A 21,133-nucleotide genomic window follows, 5' to 3' on the forward strand; every position below is an offset into this window, starting at 1 on the left:
AATACAACGTTTTTAAAATCTAACGAAGCGAAAGTGAAATACTTTCTCCCCTGTTGTGGTGCAATGGCGTTTAAATATCAAAAATATATATAAAAGAAGATATTGACTGACTGACTGACATATCAACGCACAGCCGAAAATTTGGCACGTAGGTTCCTTATATAGCGTAGAGGAGCACTTAGAAAGGATTTTTCAAAATTCGCCTCCTACGGGACTCAAATCGGTGTTCAAAGTTTGTATGGGGAAACAAGATTAGTTTGACTATTTTATACGAAACTTCACAGGAGGATTCCTAAAAACATATGACTAAATACATGTTTCAGGTTTTTTGAAAATTTGACCCCTAAAGGGGTGCAAAGGGGTAAAGTCAAAAACACAATATGGGTATCGTTTTTATGGTTTATCGGGTCGCTGATTACGATAAATACAACGATTTTAAAATCTAATGAGGTGGAAAAGAAATTTTGTCCCCTGTCGTAGTGCAATAGGGTTAAAATATCCAAAATAGCCATAAGAGGAGCACTAAGAAAGGATTTTCACCTCCTAGCATGATCATTTGACAGGGGCAAGAACAGGGACAGGGACAGGGACAGGGACAGGGACAGGGACGGGATAGGGTTAGGGTCAGGGTCAGGGTCAGGGTCAGGGTCAGGGACAGGGACAGGGACAGGGACAGGGACAGGGACAGGGACAGGGACAGGGACAGGGACAGGGACAGGGACAGGGACAGGGACAGGGATAGGGATGCAGTGTAAAATGCAGTGGGAAGGGATTAGTAAGTAGGCATCGGCGAGTATCCTGCATCCGTGATAACTATTATATTCTATGTGCTTGAAGAAGATCGTTGTTTGCTTGCCTTTTATAAGTTTACGTTTGCAATAAGTATAAGCTAAATGGAAAAAATTGTAAGCGATAATGCAAGGAAGTGCTTTTTACCCTACCGACCATAGCGTCGAGATACTGGCTATGTGGGTTGTATGAAGTTTCCCCAGTATAAATATTTATATAGGTAAAATACATACATATTCGTACCTACTACCTACGCTGCGGTCGCTATGTAACAATTCTACAATCATTACAAGAATTTCTTTTAAAACAATAGTAATATGTGTAAGGTACAGTCAGCCAAAAAGCAGTGTAAGGTTCTTGGCTGACCGTACAGCAAATAGATCAGTTACAATGACCCCCCAATGGAAATAATCGCGGACAGATGTACCTACAAAGAAACCTACGGATCCAAATGAAAATCTTATTTTTTGTAAACGTTTCAATAAGAATACTTTTATTACGCGGGCGAAGCCGCGGGTAAAAGCTAGTACTCGATATAATAAATTTAATTACCATTTATTTATCCGATAAATTATTTCGTTTGGGGATTCCATTCACCAAATTGCAATAAACCCAAATGAAAGGCGTGCACACGTAAAATCAATTTATTTATACAATTCATAATATTTACAATTGTCTTCGTATTCGAACAATACATGTAAGAGATAACATCAAATTGAATGTCTTGGATTTGTAAAATTACTTACTTAAATATAAAATATGGCTTATTTTCGTTCTTTGACGTTTATCGTAAAGTAAGTACTGCGGAACCTTAAAACTATGTTTGTAAAAATATACAAAATGATAACTAATAAAAATAAGTAGATTCAATGTAGACATTATGGTCAAAGAAATAAAAAGAGATTAACTATAACCGCTATTCTTCAGAGACGAGTATCACTAGTCTGTATTTTAAGGTATTTAAATAAATATAAACAAAATCTATCCTCAAAAGGTTTCATAACTCAGTTGAAGGTATGAACAGATTACACGACAAAATAAGGATGTTAAAAACAGGTCACTCAGTGACAGATCAACATGGTTTTGTATTTGATTGGCTAACCAACAAATGTAACTACCCGAAAATGTACAAATGATTTGTTTACGTTTTTATAAATACCTAAAATTACGCAGTATTAGTGATATAAAATATAAATAAACTAGCGGTCACCATAAAAAAATATTTCATAGTGAAGCGATGGTCACTCTTTTAGAGAAATGTAGCTTTGTATGGAGATCAGCAGTCTTTATTCGCTCGTCTCTGAATGTGGCTGACAAGTATAATATAAAGTCTTAAATATGTGTATAATGTAACGTTTTGCGTTACTAATATTTTAATACAAAATTGGCGCGATGCCTTATAAGCCAACCGGGATAATTACGGCTGCGGGTTGAATTTCAATAATTTAATCTCACCTTTGAAAGGTTTCCGGATAAAACTGTCAATACAGTTCCCCATTAACTCCGTTTTTTTTTATTTTATAACCCCAAAATTAGTTCTAACTTTTTTCTTTCAAAATAAGACTGAGTATGTAGGAATGCACTGAATTAGTGTCATTTACATAATGTACATATAAAATATTACAGGAACTCTAGCATTTCTGGTTTTGAGGTTAGAGATCTGAGATTAAAAAATATTATCATTTTTACAAAAAATAATATCCCATATATAGGTACTTCCGTACGTACTTATCCTGGTTGAGCTTAAGTATTAACAAAATAACCTTAGAAAGCACTCGCCTATACTACACCCACACGAATGTTTCGCACAAAAACAATTTATTATAAAGTATTATTACAACATTAATATATATTTACAATTAATGCTTTTAAAAACCGTACTGACAGTATCAAGAATTTTCCAAACCCGGCATTTTGCATCAAAATGTACCTATGATCATGATCAATTTATTAATGGATTATATGTACACTGTTTTTACTCGACTGCGGCAACGCAAAAGAAGGGTTATGATTATGTGATTAATTAATACACAGTTCATGTTTTTTTTTAAATTGTAACACAATAGAATGCTTAACAAATTGGCAAGATAAATATTATGTGTATAACCTCAAAATGTGTATTTTGATTCATTTCATAATTCATTGTTTAAAGATCTTATTTGCACGTGACAGGTGTATAGATATACCTAAATGTGTGTTTTAAAATATGATTCATCGTTGTTTTAGCTCGTAAAGAATATTGTTAACTTTAAAGTCTCGTAAGCAAAAATATGCACGGCGAAAAAAGTTGATTGTCCAATTCACAAAGAGAATTATACTGGTTTATTCTATCTTTTTTTGATATTCGGCGAGAGTAATCAATAAAGCTGTCAGCACGCTATTTATCTCCGAAAAGCAATTTCGGGCAAACTCTGACAAATAATTCCAGTGACATTTAAATTAGATGTTACACGAAAGAAATGCTCACTTTTGTTAGCTGTGAGGATTAAAAACGAAAAATATACTTTGATTATAGCTACGCATTAATTCTTAAAGATTTGGGTTACAATAATAATTGTAAATAGTGTAAGCAAATAAATTTCCCTTCGATACTTCGCAATAACACCACTTTTCCAAAGACAATCATGATCTTATCATCCATTTGTACCTATACAGACAACGCTGTGCTAACGACAGTTGTATTAGTTTACATTATTTATTTTTATATTTGGAATGGATAATGAAATAGTAAACGAAGATAAACTAAAAAAACCTCCCAGTCATAATGTCATTAGTTAGCTTGTTGTCTAACGGTTTGTTCCCAACTTGCAGGATTCCTGTTTCGCCGGAGTCTTCGTCAGATTATTTTATAATCGGTTTCTGACGTGACGTGCTAAGTAAATCCGGCGAAACTCTAGCTGATCAAGAATACGCCGTAACGCGAAATAACCAAATTGCGGGCTAAAAATCTATTGTATTGTAGACATTCGTGTGGGTGAATATAGACGAAGTTAACGGTTTACAATCGTCATAACTAGCTAATAATTTCAATAAAAATATCCTTTATTTCACATTACATTTTAGGTGGGCCCTTTTCTAATATTTAATGATGTGATATTAAACGAACGTGATTTTCAACGCCTAAAGGGTCGTTATACTTCAAGGGCAGTAAGTCTTTTTATCTGAAATTCCAACAGATGAAGTATGACGGTCCTTTAGACGAGGAATGTCACAAATGATCTCTAGGAGGCAGGGGTTGAACTAAGAATATTACGAAGGGGCACGTTGTGCAAAGTAAGCGACAACATGATGCGACTAGCGAAACTTGCGACACGACGGATTATAACTATAATAGGAATAACTATATGGAATTACTCTAGAATTGCAATAGACCCCGATATGATACAAATATTAATTTTCTATTGTTAAAACAATGATATTTTAAACGTCATTAACTCAAATCAGTCAGAGGCACACACGAGGTTCAAATCGCATCGCATGGCATCGCTTCATTTTTGCCGTTTTCTGTCGCTCACCTGAACAACGCTTTATATTAAAGAAGTGATCACACAGCCGACGGGATGATGTAGGTCATGTTTCTAAATACCGAATGCAATCTCGGTGTATTCAAGTCAAGAGTGAATAGGCTATTACTGAACCAGTGTGTTACAACTTCGGCGTTGTCATCACTTTCCATCAAGTGCGACTAAGGTCAATCACTGGCCAGTTTATAATAATAAGAAAAATCTACTCGTTATTTTGTATAGAAAATCTCAATAGGTACCTAGTATTAGCTTGTACTTTATTATGCAATTTTGTTCAGATAAATCGGTCTGGCGTGCTATACATGCGAGCGTACAGTGAAGTTTGCAAATTGCGGGCATCTCTGTTACTCCCATGCGTAAGAGAGTGACAGACGAATACACCCTAACCTGCGAACTTTGAGTTCGCGCTTATACCAATATTATTTCATCTTTGTGTAAGTAATGATGTGCGTATATCTTTGAAAAAATGTTGCATTGTAGTCTAAAAGCACCGCTAGTAAAGCTTTTTAAATCCCGGCTGTGTGCCCAGTCCTTTAACATCATATTTTGGCACATATTCGGACAGAGGTAACACAATAATGAAATTACCAAATTGTGCTTGATATTTGTACTAAGTAATTATAATGAGCATCAGTTTACTGAGTACATATCGAATCTGTAGTGTACATTTAATTATGTGCTTGTGTTCGTTAATGGATAATGAGCGATTAAATGGCGGAAAATTGTGCACTTTATGAAAGGCTTATTAAATCGACCGAACCAATTAAAAGTAGATAATGCGTTGCGATGGTATGCTTTCAAAATACAGTTATTGTCACACTGATGGACTTGTCTTAAGATGTTTAGGGTACAGTTCCAATCTGAACTGCGGTACTAAGTGAGTTGCAAAATTGCATGGAGGAATTTTGAATGAATTAATTGATAAATTCGCCATGCACTTTACAGCTCACTGTCACAGTTGCCGCACTGTGTGCGTAACCGAATGCACAAATGCTCACGATAATATCTCTTTCGTAGCTGTCTATCTGTATCTCTATCGCTCTTGCGTATTGGCGCGACAGAGCCAGACTACATTTCTGCGGCGTTTCGGTGGCGCTTCGCGTCGCAGAAATGCCATTCGGCTACGGGGCCTGTCAATCAATGATAAAATGAGATGTCAATGTCATTGATAAAACGAGAGACGTTTGCAGACGCATAAAGCGGAAAAAATTACTCCAACTTCAGTTGAGATCAGAACGTCACCATTAGAAACTGTCTATTTGAAGTCGTCTTAGTTGGCTCGGTGGAGTTATAGAAAACCTATTAACAGAATTACAAATTGTACGTATAAAAATTCGCTTTCTTACTTAGAATCGTTCCGTCAGAACTTTATTACAAGAAAATGAACGATTCTAAGTAAAAATAGATAAACAAATTGTAGCAAATGGCTCATTTTTATGAGAACCAACAAACATAATGGTGCTCCTACACTGGCTGTTATAAATGTTATATAAAACGGTGTGACAGGGACAGCATTGCACTGACATTTCGCTGCCCCTGTCACACCGCGTTTATGGGCATTTTAAAAAATTGGGACCCAAAATTAGTGAAAGTAGTTAACAAAAATTAACTGGATGTCAGTTTTGTGTTTTGTGACGACAATTAAGCACGAAATTTCAATAAAAACAATGATGATGTGTCAATTACATAAACTATAAGCAATAATCTACATTTATATTTAAAAAATATTTTAAGCGGGTTACTCACGTGTTAAGTCGATATAGCGTTCGACATGATTCGATCCATTTTTGAGGATCTTTCTCAAGAGTAACCCGCTGACTTAACACGTGAGTGACCCGCATAAAATATTTTTAAATATGTTTGAGTCTCACGGGAGTTTTATAGTTAAAATCTACATTTATAATATGAAAAAAGTTGGTTTTTGACATCGAGTTAATTTTTGTTAACAACTGTCACTAATTGTGGGTCCCAATTTCTGAAACCCTTAATAACAGCCAGTGCGGGAGCACCATTAGTGCAAAACGTAAAATCCCGGCAATACAGCAGCCGCGGGCCGTTAAACTTTGCCAGCAACTCCAGCTTTTGATAGCACGGAACTTGCTGCTGCTTAATTCACTTCATAATTGGACTTTCAGATTTTAAAAAGTTTAAGTACTGTTTTTAAACAGAACTTTGAACTCATTGCATAATCTTAACGTATCCGACAAGCGCAAGTGTGTTGGTGCCACAATTTTACAATTGCAAATGAATGCGGGTGAACATGAGATCAAATTCCTTACATACGTCTGAAGCGGCGATAACATTATAGAATTTAATTTAACTACGTAAAAATTGGTTGAAACAGTATAAATAGTGCACTTTTTAATATTACTTTCGTGGCAGTTTTTTTTGTACAAATACAAACTATATTAATATAATATCATTTTCACTGTCGCAGACAGTCATTCGAGTTCGCTCCCTCGAGAAAAATAAGATGGCACTCAAGATCAAACAAGAGTATTGAAATAAAATGACTAAGTTAATAATACATTTTAAAAGATATTTTTTATACATCGAAATGTAATTAGTTTCGGTTTACTCACTGAATAATTTTCTGTAAGTAGAATATTTTTAGATTAAATTAAACAAAAATTTAACATTCACAAAACATCCAGTAAAAAATCTTAAAATAGCTGCCTCAATAGAGAATGACAAGAAGACTTATAATTAGGCATTTTATGTACACACGTGAAATGACTTTACACAAGTTAGACCGACGTATCCTATCCAGATCTTAGACGGAAATGAGACATTTAATTGGAAAACCTATCTATCGTTACAGCTATGACAGTCTTCCCTCGCGCCACGAGACATCGAGACTGACGTCTTATAAATTCAATATTAAGCTCATTAACGCAATCTTAACATAATCTTCTTAACTACGGCCCTTACAGTCCAGCGTGGGCCGTTCTGACAAACCCGTACATCCACTTTTATTTAATTCTAATGAAAAATAAAACTAGTAAATTTTTTGCACATGGCGTCAAAAGAACTAGAGATTCAAATAATACATATAAAGTCCAAAGTTTTAAAAAGTGAGTAACGGTTTAGAACGACCGACGCGACGTAGACCTCAACTACACTAACTAGCCCGCTTACTCTGATAACATTAACAACTTACGAACTAAATACTTATTTATATCCGTCATCTTCTAAAACTTGAAGATATCAACGGGGAATATACATCTGCAATTTAGATACTACGATAAAAGAAGGTAAATTACAACCTCCGTTCAAGTGATGTCTAATACAGACGACTGAGCCTTTAAATTATTCAGAGGAATAACAGTTTACGATGTGACCAACAATTACGTATTAATATGAGCGAGCGTGTTTCTGGATGCCGGGGTATCCAGGGGATGTTGGAATGGCTGACAGTCGGAAATAATGTTCTGTGGCGATAGACACTTTATAATTAAACAATGTTTCATGTGCAATAAAAGGCTAATTTTGTCTGTAATTCCAAAATAAATTCTGATACGATGGCTCACGATGGTGGGAAGCCACATACAGTCACTATGAAATGCAAACAGCAAATCACATCGCAGTTTGCGTAGCACTAGCGGTGTGTTTTTAACGTAAAATAACTGTCGACCGCAACCATTCCGCGCTCAGCATTAAAATACCTATTTCATATGGCTTATCAGTCTCGTTTGATTATAATACAGAAAGAGGAATGCGTTGCGAGCTACGGCTTTGCTTTGTGGGATAAACTCGCGTCGATCACGAACAGAAATTGGCTCCGGAAGGCCTGTAACTGTAAAAGTATACGTATTCGCTCAGAATAGTAGATTTTGATAATAAATTTGTATTGCATTCACAACAAGCGATCGCCATATGTGGCATCTTATCACAATTGACATCAATCACAATTGGGCATATTGACACTACATTATAAAGCTCGTGAATAAAACATGTGATACTACAAAAGTTTCCGTGACACGTCTGGGGCTGGGGTTTGGACGGCAGTTACATTCACATCAACCCACAACTTGCAGTATAAGTCCGCTGAGTCAAACAAATATTCGTCTCGCAACTTAGTCGCGGGCGAAGTTTAGCTCTAGTTAAGCTAATCTAACGAATCGCCTCGACGTGTGAAGCCCAGCGTTCACAAAGACACACGTGATTATATCGTTTGTATCGCAACTAACGAGACTGTTCGAATGGCCGATACAAAACCGATAGATTGCCCAATCGGACAGTCATTTTAATCGAAACGTACAAACCAATCTAATGATTATTCTAAAAAGTTAAGGACCTGCTTCTCAGAAATTCTGATCTTCATTTTAGACTCCAAATCCACAGGCATATTCAATTTTGAAGCTGAAAAATTGTCCCATAAATTCCACTACCGCGCTAGTCGGCCATGAGAAAATGTCTTACGAAATAGAACGATGATTTTGGGGCATCTTTTTTACTGAAACGAATGCCGACTGCAAGACGCTCTAGATTTGTAAGAATCAAGCCCTCAACCTATAGAAATTAGTTTAACAGCATCGAACGCTAGGCTCACAGGGCCGTAGAGTGTTGCTACACGATGATCTCCCGGATGACGCGGCGCGCGCGCGAGTTGGGAGTGGAGTAGCCGGACTCGAGCGACTCGTCGTAGCTGAGCGAGAGGTGGGGGGGCTTGTCCTCGCCCCCCGCTTCCCCGCCGTACGACTCGGGGAGACCGCTCACCTCGTGGTACGGGGACTCTGAAAAGAATGGACAAGTTAATATCTTTGTTTATTAGGCACCCTGACAAGTGACGTGGTCAGTGGCGATTGGAACGCAACTGTAAAGCCTCCGCTACACGTAAAGCGTTTTGATAGCGTAGCGTTAGCGGAGCAGAATGCGCGCGCATTCCGCTCGCAATCCGCGGTCGTTAGTTCTTACTGGCGTCCGCAGGGCGCAACGCCAGCGTCAGGCCCACCGGCCCACCGCTACCATTGCGATCCGCTGACGCTACGCTCTCAAAACGCGCATGTGTGGCCGAGCTTTACATTTAAGTATTATAATAATTCACAAATGGGCCATTTTTTTCAAAGTTGTCCACCCCACTTTTTTTTTGGATTTGGAAATTTTTATGTGGTTTCCACTCAGAATCGCGAGCTCTTTCAATTCTAATAGGAGAAAAAAGTGTCCCAAGGTTTTTTTCCCATTCCGTTACCATTTTTTCATACATTTTGTATGGCGGTAACGGAATGGAAGGTTCGAAAAAATGTATGGAAATCTTGGGACATTTTTTTTCGCCTATCCGGATCGAAAGACCTCGCGATTCTGAGTATTAATCGCGTAAAAAATACCTATGTTACAAAAAAAGTTGGGTGGACAACTTTGAAAAAAAAAATGGCCCAAATACCTAATTCAAAAACAAATCACAAATTCAAAAATACTTTTATGTCTATCTACATTTATGATTAACAATTAAAGCCTGCTAATGATATTGAATTGACTGTAATGAGTATTTACTACCACAAAATTTGTGGTAGATCATTTAATGATCAGTCTACAGTTGTACATTAATAATCCTAGTTACATAACCACTATGAAGCCAATTTATTTAAATGAACATTAATTAAATCGATTTACTACCAAAATTTATGGATATATCGACTCAATAATGACATACACTTGTTTTATATTTTCCGTGTGAAAACCGTCAATTTTCGGACAGCTACATTAAACTTTGCTACTTTCAGGTTGAGTCGAACATAAAAAACATTTAGGTATTAAATTTCAAGCCTCAGGTCACATTGTAGACCTCGCCTTCACCTCAGCCGTCAATTAAGACTCATATAATTTTAATACCGACAAGTAAATTATGAAGCCGAAACGCTTTCAAATGAAACTTTTAATATTAAAACGTTACAAAAGCGCAAAATTATTTTGAGAAATAGGTTGGATAACTTTTAGAATACTAACAGGTTTCCTGCTAAACTTATATGAATATTAATTACTTAGGTTTTACATTCAGCACGAATTTATTTGAAGACTTCCAATAGATATTTCATTGTGTATTTTATTCTCATTTATAAAGTCGCAATTTTAATAAACCTTGAAATATTAGTACTTACCAAAAAAAACCTAACCACAAAATTAAAATTTTGTAAAAACCCGCGAAATAGTGGACCGATTTTCATGAAACGTGGCTAAGAACAATCTCGACTAACTCAGCTTTCAAACAAATAAAAACTTAAATCTAAATCGGTTCATCCGTTCGGGAGCTACGATGCCACAGACAGACACACACACACAGGTAGACAAACAGACAGACTGACAGACACGTCAAACTTATAACACCCCGTCGTTTTTGCGTCGGGGGTTAAAATACAAAGTACAGTCAACCAATTGGAACCCTAGGCCACTATGTCACAGTGACGTTATAAATCAGATTGTAAGAAATCTCTGACTGCTTGTCATTTTGACATGGTTGTAGAGTGACCTAGGGTTCCAATTGGTTGACTGTACCTAGTAAATTGGTAAACTAATCCCCTTATTCGTAAACAGTAAAGAACAAGCCGATAGACACACGATTTTTATCGGCTTGATATCTTTAGTGAAATGGGTAAGACAAGACAATACGATTTAGGGCCGGTTGCACCAAAGCGTTCGTTAAATTTTATTGTATGGGAAGTTCCATAGACGCCTGTTGCGTGACGATGACGAGTCTGTCAAATGTGGTTGATGCAACTTGCCCTTATAATGTGAAGTGCGACATGACTTATGTTATTACGTATCCGAAGCGCCTTTGCGATATTAAATAGCACCTATGAGAAAAACCGCTATAGTGAAAATATGGCATTTTATTAGCCTTTTTGCGTTATATTTCGTTTTTCTTAATAACACTAGTTTAACGAACCAAAAAAAAATAGAAAGACACATAGTTTTCCTATATTTTCCATCCCATATCAGATCGGAAAACCTCTAGTTATATCGTAAACATAAACGCCGCTATGGCTATTGCTACGATTGTCCTTAGTGTTGTCAGATCGAATATTCCTGTTGTCGGGACAATAGTTTGCGGGATTTTTGGACTTTTTTCTTGAAAAGCAACATATAAAATCAAATGAAAGTTTTTTTCAACTTTATAGCTCTCGATTACAATTATTTATGTAAAATTAATGATGATTAACAAACTTAGTTATTTAACACGCCAACTTTCCACATGTATAACTTTTTTCCATTTCCATTCTCGCTTTTTTTAAAGTGATTTTCCGGCGCGATTAGGGAGGACATTTTTTTCAAAGTTGTCCACCCCAGTTTTTTTTTGATTTGGAAATTTTTATGTGGTTTCCACTCAAAATCGCGAGCTCTTTCAATCCTAATAGGAGAAAAAAAATGTCCTAAAGTTTTTTCCCCCATCCCGTTACCATTTTTTCATACATATTGTATGGCGGTAACGGAATGGAAGGTTTGAAAAATGTATGGAAAATCTTGTGATATTTTTGTTTCCTATCAGAATCGAAAGACCTCGCGATTCGACTATGTTAAATAAAAGTAGGGTGGACAACTTTGAAAAAAATGGCCCACGCGTGAAAAATCGGGAGAGTCCCGCCAAATCCCGACCATCTGGCAACCCTAATTGCCATAGTCAGCAGCAGACACTTTTTTCTATTCCGTTCTAGAAAGCCGACAGTTCGACCGAGCCAGATAACAACGTGCCAACAGGTGAAGTGAAGAAAGCTCGCCATTGTGCACGAGTCTGTTGTTGGTTACTATGATTTTAACACGTTTTCGTAAAACGCGTTAAATTTAAAATACTTGGCGATTACTTGAATTTTCTGTTTCACGGCGGAAAAAGAAGCGTAATTCAATTTAATTTCAAGTTGAAACCCTATACGCAACTATGGGAACAAATCAAATTATTTTTAACAAATATTTTGATTTGTGTTTTTAAGTAGTCACACTACTATATCTAAATTAAAAATCAAAATAAGATGTCATATATTAAAGAAAAAATGACGAGCACCACCAGTGGTGAAGGCCGGATTCGAACGCCGTCTTTAGCAATCCGGGCTAACGCCACGCGTAATATATGACATCTTATTTCGATTTTTAATTTATATATAGTAGTGTGACTACTTAAAAAACACAAATCAAAATATTTGTTAAAAATAATTTGATTTGTTCCCATAGTTCCGTATAGATGGCAGCACCAGTCTCGCTAGCTATATCGTAAACCTGTAAAGATTTCGTATAGGAGGTGCAAGCACCTAGGTACTGCTTGCCCTTAGAGTTGGTCAAAGACGCCTAGTCTTACAAAGATGACATATAGAAGAGAAATTTCGACGGCTTCCGCTGTGGCGAGGTGGCCTAGGGGTTCATGGCGTTAGCCCGGATTGCTAAAGACGCCGGTTCGAATCCGGCCTTCACCACTGGTGGAGCTCGTCATTTTTTCTTTAATATATGACATCTTATTTCGATTTTTGAAACCCTATGTTCACTTGAAGGAGCATACCTACATTATTACAAATGTTACATCTAAAGCTGTAAACACACAGCCGATGCCCGCAGCGGGCGGCGGATGCGGTTGTGGTACACTAGTATACTTATATATCTTAAAGTAAACATGAACGCCGCCCTGACTATAGTGACTATTGCTGCGATTGCCCTAGTCAGCCGCAGACACGTTTTTATATTCCGTTCTAGAAAGCCAGATGACAACGTGCCTACAGGTGAAGTGAAGGCAGGTGGCCATTGTGCACGTCTGTTGTTAGCGAGGTGTCGCCTAGTTACTATGATTTTTATCATGTATAAAACGCGCCTTTTTGACTACCTACTTGGCAATTCTTACTTGAATTTTCTGTTTCAGGATGGAGAAAAAAGATTAATTCAATTAAATTTCAAGTTGTAATCCTATGGTCAGATGGTCACTTGAAGAAGCATACGTTATTATAAATGTAGCATCTAAAACTATAAACACATTAGACTTATATTGACCGGGATATAGACCGTGATTACACGGGAAACTGAAGACGGGTGGACATCAAAGTTGCGTAGACAGCGCGCGATCTACCCTCATTCGCGGTCTAAATCCCGGTCAATATAAGTGGAAATTAACCGTGAATCATTTAAAACTTTTGTTATAAACACACAGTTGACGTCCGCAGCGGCCAGCGGGTGCGGCTATAGTAGACTAGTGTCCTCACCTATATGTTTAGTTTAGTTTATTTATTCATGAACAATTTGACATCGTGTTTGAATGTGTATGTCTAATATATACAGTAAAATAATACAAACAAAAACATATTATACAATAAAAACCCCCAATAAAAATGTCTGCTATTATACTTATTAAATAAAACAATGATAAAAATAATGATTAAAAAAAAAAAATTAAAATTAATGAAAGAACATAATAACTAATAATAATAATACGCACTACATGTCAGCAAAAATAAATAATAATAATACCTACTTAGAACTAAAAATCATCAATGTCATAGCAGCATTTTTCTAATAAATACAATTTTAACTTATCTCTAAAGGTTACAGAGCATCTTATAACTTTAAACTCTATAGGCATCCTGTTAAATAATTTAACCGCTTGTACTTTGGCACTATGCTCTACAACCTCTAGCCGCGGTGCTACTTTTGGTGTTAAGTTCTTAGTCCTAGAGGCTTCCCGCAACACCATTTCTGAATCACTTTCAAAACGATTGCGATGCTTGATGACATCAGTCAACAGGACAAGAATGTAGAGGCTGGGTACTGTAAGTATTTGTAGACTCATGAAGTGTTCTCTACAACTCTCCCATGGAGGAATTCTAGCTATAGCACGTATAGCATCTTTTTGGGCAACGAAAGCTCGGTTTATATTGTATTTATAGCTGTTGCCCCACAGTTTTATGCTATAGCGGAGTTTTGACTCTACAAGGGCAAAATAAACCATTTTGAGTTGCTCAACGCTGCGGTTTCTTCGGCTTGTGCACTTGCACGTACGGGTCGGAGCAGTACTCCTGTCGACTCAGGATCTGCGCCCGCATGCCGTCGCCCGCAGCGGGCAGCGGATGCGGCTATAGTAGACTAGTGTCCTCACCTATATGCTGCGGTTTCTTCGGCTTGTGCACTTGCGCGTACGGGTCGGAGCAGTATTCCTGTCGGCTCGGGTTCTGCGACCGCATGCAATCGCCGCCCGCAGCGGGCAGCGGGTACGGCGCGTAGTCGTCCATGGCTCCGTAGCCGTGCGCGTCGTAACCGTAGTGACTCTGGCGGTCGAGAACCTGGGACAAATCAAAATGGTTACTTTTGTCACGTAAGTCACATTGTATAGACACACCTGTTCTTAAAACACACACACACCTGTCCTTACTTAGGTATTTAAAAAAAACGTAAAAGTTTTTTCCTTTTTGGGTAGTTGGGCCATTTTTTCAACTCACTTTTTTTGTAACATGGGTATTTTTTACGCGATTCATACCCAGAATCGCGAGTTTTTTCGATCCTGATAGGAGAAAAAAATGTCCCAAAATTTACATACATTTTTCAAACCTTCCATTCCGTTACCGCCATACAAAATGTATGGAAACAGGTAACGGAATGGAATAATATATTTTGATTGAAAGAGCTCGCGATTCTGAGTGGAATCCACATAAAAAATTCCAAATCCAAAAAGAAATAGAAAAAACGTTGAAAAAAATTGTAAAAAGTATTAAAGTATTTTTTTAATACTACGTCGGTGGCAAACAAGCATACGGCCCGCCTGATGTAAAGCGGTCACCGTAACCTATGGACGCCTGCAACTCAAAAAGTGTCACATGCGCGTTGCCACCCCATTAGAAACTTGTACATTCCCTTTTGCTGTGTTAAGTATTCCCACAATAGCACAAATTGATAAAGAGACAACTTCCATTTTAACTGTAGGTCCTTAAAATATTAATCTTCATCAAAAACTAAGTACTTAGTTACCTTCAAGTAATAAGGAATATAACTCAAAATTAAAAACTTTTCAGCGACCGAGCTGCACGAAACTTGTGCCTTAGCAGAGTACCTAGCCAACGTCACAAACGCGTATACTTCGTAAGCGTATCGTAGCTATTTTTTTTTTCTACGCCGGTGGCAAACAAGCATACGGTCCGCCTGACCCTTTAGCACAACTTGCCCTGTCGCGCGCGAGTCCATACATCAAGCGCGACTTAATTTATTTATTTATTCCATCAGGTAACAAAAGACCCATTTGGTGAACATTAAAATCACATATACATACACTTTTAAAATTAACAATCACAGAGACAAATATAATAATAAGAATGACACAAACACAAAATGAAATAAAATAAACACAAAATAAATATTACATTATTAAATATACACATGTAGGCTGCTCCAGTGTCTAGCTATCGGGGAGTCTAGACTGCCAGCAATTACACTCAGAATGCCGTTGTTACTCCCACGCACTCGCTGCATGATGGAGGCGACACGCTTCCGAATAATGGCATGGAAGCCATCTACTAGTATGTACTCGCCCGCGACAAGGCAGGTTGTGCTAGAGGGGCTGATGGAAAGCGGTCACCGGGCCTGAAACTCAAGGAGTGTCACATGCGCGTTGCCAACCCATTAGAAACTTGTACACTCCTTTTTGCTGTGTTAAGTACACATCAAAAAAGAGTGTACAAGTTCTAAGGCGGGTTCTGGTTGCCGACGATTCAAAGGATAATAGACGGAACAAATCAGTTCCGTAGGTCCTTCCGTCACCAGCACACCGCACCCTCGTTGAGCTCTGGCAACCTTACTCACCGGCAAGAACACAAAACTATGAGTAGGGTCTAATGCTATTTGGCTGCGGTCTCCTGTAAGCTAGCTAATCCCTATCAGTCTTCTAAAGTGGCGCGACAGAGCCAGCTAGATTGCGGAAACGATTGTTACTTTGGCTAGGCCGGCAGCCCCGAAACTTCACTCTTATTTCAATGTATCTTCTTACTTTTAATCCGTTAAGTGCTATGTTACCGTTTTCGTTTAAGTTTAATTCAAATTTCATGTTACACGATGAACTATTCAAGTTTGATAAAGGAAGTTCGAAAGTTTGTTAAATTTTATAAATAAAGACCGTCAACCAAATCTTGTCACTAGAAAAAGGCGGCAAATTTGAAAAATCGCGGGCTAGCAACACTAGTTTTGAAAATCGGTGGAAATTCGCGTGTCATTTGTATCTTATCTGTGGAAATCTCCACCCTACCAAAAAGAGAAATAACTAGCACATATCCGTCCCTTTTTAGGGTTCCGTAGTCAACTAGGAACCCTTATAGTTTCGCCATGTCTGTCTGTCCGTCCGTCCGTCCGTCCGTCCGTCCGTCCGTCCGTCCGTCCGTCCGTCCGTCCGTCCGTCCGTCCGTCCATCCGTCCGCGGATAATCTCAGTAACCGTTAGCACTAGAAAGCTGAAATTTGGTACCAATATGTATATCAATCAAGCCAACAAAGTGCAAAAATAAAAAATGGAAAAAAATGTTTTATTAGGGTACCCCCCCTACATGTAAAGTGGGGGCTGATATTTTTTTTTCATTCCAACCCCTACGTGTGATATATTGTTGGATAGGTATTTAAAAATGAATAAGGGTTTATTAAGATCGTTTTTTGATAATATTTATATTTTCGGAAATAATCGCTCCTAAAGGAAAAAAAAGTGCGTCCCCCCCCCCTCTAACTTTTGAACCATAAGTTTAAAAAATATGAAAAAAATCACAAAAGTAGAACTTTATAAAGACTTTCTAGGAAAATTGTTTTGAACTTGATAGGTTTAGTAGTTTTTGAGAAAAATACGGAAAACTACGGAACCCTACACTGAGCGTGGCCCGACACGCTCTTGGCCGGTTTTAATACATTATCTAATTCGTAAGGAAGGAGCGAGCCCCTTGAAAAAAAATATCAGTGGCTGTTCGACGTACATTGCTGGTTTTTGTTCGTTTCATAGGGATACCATACTTTAGTTTGATGTACATTGCTACTGCCAAAATTTGGTTGACAGGCTAGCTTGAGCCTGCGACTTCCGTGGTATATAGAGGAATACTTATTCCTTACTTAACGGAAGAGTAAAGTTGTAATTCCATACATCAGTAAATGGTTTTTTTTTTTAATAAATGGCCTCAGTCCCATTTGGTGTCTATTTTGCCAGTGTCAAGGTGATATAAGCTAATTTTAATTTTTTAACAAGCAGAAACGTCTGCTAACGATTCTAAACATTTTTATATTAAAGGAAAAAATGGAAAAAATTGAAAAAAATGTATTTTTCCATTTTTTCCTTTAATATAAAAATGTATAAGCTAATTGTTTTAGATTTTGGTACGGTAAGTGCGACGTTGTTCGGTAGTTGGCACTTGTAAATTGATAGCTAGATTTTACAAGGGCACGTGGACTATCGGCCGTCGATGACAAAAAAGGGGCTAAACGCGTTTTGAGATTAATTCTTCATCAGCTTCTCACTATAACATTAGTTCATAGTAAACTACTGCATAATAAGCTATCGATATTACACTTTAAACAACATTAATGAGCAAAAGAAGGAGAAATTATTCACGACACGATGCCGCTAAGATAGCACCCGAACCGGAAGTCTAAATGTGGGTTATTTGTATAGGCATAGTTAAGTGACATCTAGCGACAATCACGCGTCAAATAGCGTGAATTATTAGTGCCACTACTCGATACTAGATGAAAACAGTGTCTGCCAAAAATTTAATATTAGAACAGTTTACAACTTATATTACAAGCAGAAGGAATTGAAAACAGAGTACCTACTGATTAATAATACTATTGTAATATTAGGTACATGTACCTAATTTGTAATTAGGTACATGTACCTAATATTACAGTTTAATTTTTTTTAAAGGTAAAAATGGTTGAACATTAGACAGCAGCAGCAGAGCAGTAGTGACATCTAGATGTCACTACAAATAACTTGCATTTACTGATGTATGCACTGAGAGAAATTTGCATTGTGAATTTAACAAGTTCGACTTGTTGGTTCAAATTACAAGTAGCTTGTTGTTTGAACCAAAGAGCACGTAGGCGCTATTTTAACCAAAAAACTTGTTGAACGAACATGAAAACTGTTTGTTTTTTCCTCAGTGTGGAGTTACAACTCTTCCCTTACTTCTTTCTCTACGGTCATCATCATCATATCAGCCGAAAGACGTCCACTGCTGGACATAGGCCTCCCCAAAGATTGCCACAATGACCTGTCCTGCGCCACCCGCATCCAGCGGACTCCTACGACCTTCACCAGGTCATCAGTCCACCTACATAATAACGGTCCTCTACGGTAATAACTCAAAAACCTTATGCTGTATTTTCATCGCTCTAAAAGGTACTTACTCAGTTTTCCAATACTTCTAGCGATAGCTTTTAAATTCTATACCTCGAAATACAATCGGAAAGTTTGAGCGCGGAACATTAAGAAAGCATTAGCTCTATAGTTGGAATACCCGTTTATGTTATTGCAAAATACGAAAATAACTTTGTTTTAAACTCAATATTCATTAGGGCCATGGAAATAGCAGAATTTAGTAGGCGGTAGATCAATTTCAATACGGCCCAGTTCTTTAAATGAATATAATTAGGTCTTAAAATATAAAAAAACCGGTCAAGAGCGTGTCGGGCCACGCTCAGTGTAGGGTTCCGTAGTTTTCCGTATTTTTCTCAAAAACTACTGAACCTATCAAGTTCAAAACAATTTTCCTAGAAAGTGTTTATAAAGTTCTACTTTCATGATTTTTTTCATATTTTTTAAACATATGGTTCAAAAGTTAGAGGGGGGGGGGACGCACTTTTTTTCCTTTAGGAGCGATTATTTCCGAAAATATTAATATTATCAAAAAACAATCTTAGTAAACCCTTATTCATTTTTAAATACCTATCCAACAATATATCACACGTTGGGGTTGGAATGAAAAAAAAAATATCAGCCCCCACTTTACATGTAGGGGGGGTACCCTAATAAAACATTTTTTTCCATTTTTTATTTTTGCACTTTGTTGACGTGATTGATATACATATTGGTACCAAATTTCAGCTTTATAGTGCTTACGGTTACTGAGATTATCCGCGGACGGACGGACGGACGGACGGACGGACGGACGGACGGACGGACGGACGGACGGACGGACAGACAGACATGGCGAAACTATAAGGGTTCCTAGTTGACTACGGAACCCTAAAAATGGCGCACTACGTCAGAAACCGGACGTAATTTATGACCGCCCGCTTGTGTGGCGTGAACCCGCCCAGCAGGTTGTCCGGTATCTGAGCAAAGTTCGCGAGTGCCCACCAGGAGGGTTCTTGTTTGCGAAAGTGTTAATAAAGTCCCACTGTAAACACAAAACTGATTGTGCAGTGGCTACTCACTCAGACAACGGTATATATCAGATACAGTGTGTTACCACCCTTGAAACCACCATTCATTGAAACCGACAATAATATGATCAATTAGCAATCGTTTGCGTATATCAGCAAATCATATTCATTTAAATTAACTGCAAAATATTATTTTCGAAATCCGCACATTCCGTGTACAGTCAGCCAAAAAAAGTGGTTTACCACTTTTCGACCTTGTGTTTGAAATAGAGTCGAAAAGTGGTAGACCACTTTCTTGGCTGACTGTACTACAGTCTGGCAAAAAAGAGTAGAAAAATATAAAAAGTGGCAACATCATCGTATCGTCTCGTTTTCTCACACATACTGATAAGAAAGGGATGGCACAACGATGACCATTGCCACTTTTTAATTTCTACCTTACCATTGACTTCACAGGCAGGAAAAAGTAAGAAGAAATATAATTACTCTACTAATTTTAATATTTGAATCCGGCACTCAAATTAATACATATGAATATTACTTAGTAATAGTATTAATCATTTTTCAATTAAAAAAAACATGTAATTTTTTTTTACCCTTTTTCTATACTATAGTAAATATTGCAGGCAATTTCAGAGGCACCCTGTATACAGGGTCTGATTAAACAGATAGACAGTAAACATTAGGAAGCGTGTCCTTTTTGACAACAGTTAACAAGTTAAGGGCATAATGGAGGGCACACAAATCCCCGCGGCCGCAGATTAAACAACATTATACAAAATAATTTTCCACTGAGTCACGTTCATGCAAGTAAAAAATACCTTCCACACAAAAAAATACGATTTGAAAAGAAAATACTTATTTAAAATATTTTAAGCGGGTTACTCACGTTTTTTAATATGTCGTTAACGCTCGACATGTTTCGATCCATTTGCGAGGATCTTTTTCAAGAGTATTACCGATCCCGCCGACGCCGACGGCAGTTTTATAGTTAAAGTTTAAAAGAAAATATTGAGAAATATTTTTCACATACAATATAAGATCTGAAAGTATTTATAAACGATTATATAATAAGCCCAAAGTGTAATTAGTTTGAAGACATTACCATTAGTGTCTCCGGGTTCGAATCCCGGTAGGGGCATTTATTTGTGTGATGAGCACAGATATTTGTTCCTGAGTCATGGATGTTTTCTATGTTTTATATATATTATATATATCGTTGTCTGAGTACCCACAACACAAGCCTTCTTGAGCTTACCGTGGGGCTCAGTCAATTTGTGTAAGAATGTCCTATAATATTTATTTATTTATTTATATTTATTTAAAGACGAGCATCTCGGCTCGGCCACCGGTATTCTATGACATCTATTTCAACTGATAAAAAAACGTTCTGATTTACGGCGTGGCGCGCGACGGCGATGCGACGCATGCGAAATCAAACCTTATCGATATGGAAGTATGAGACGCGACGGCGACGGTCGCGCGACCATCGCCCACGCAAGACACGGCGTT

At 37.5% G+C, this 21,133-nt stretch overlaps 1 protein-coding gene across 1 annotated transcript in view; it reads right to left on the reverse strand.

Moving 5' to 3' along the window:
* Positions 1–7,929: 7,929 nt before the first annotated feature.
* Positions 7,930–21,133, reverse strand: part of LOC125231436 (Down syndrome cell adhesion molecule) — a 292,377-nt gene continuing 279,173 nt past the window's right edge. Inside the window, 2 exon segments of the mRNA XM_048136898.1 lie at positions 7,930–9,049; positions 14,377–14,560. Coding sequence (XP_047992855.1) covers positions 8,883–9,049; positions 14,377–14,560 — 351 coding nt within the window. The 3' untranslated portion in view covers positions 7,930–8,882.

This window comes from Leguminivora glycinivorella, chromosome 1 (assembly GCF_023078275.1).
Source record: "Leguminivora glycinivorella isolate SPB_JAAS2020 chromosome 1, LegGlyc_1.1, whole genome shotgun sequence".
Taxonomy (NCBI): Eukaryota; Metazoa; Arthropoda; class Insecta; order Lepidoptera; family Tortricidae; genus Leguminivora; species Leguminivora glycinivorella.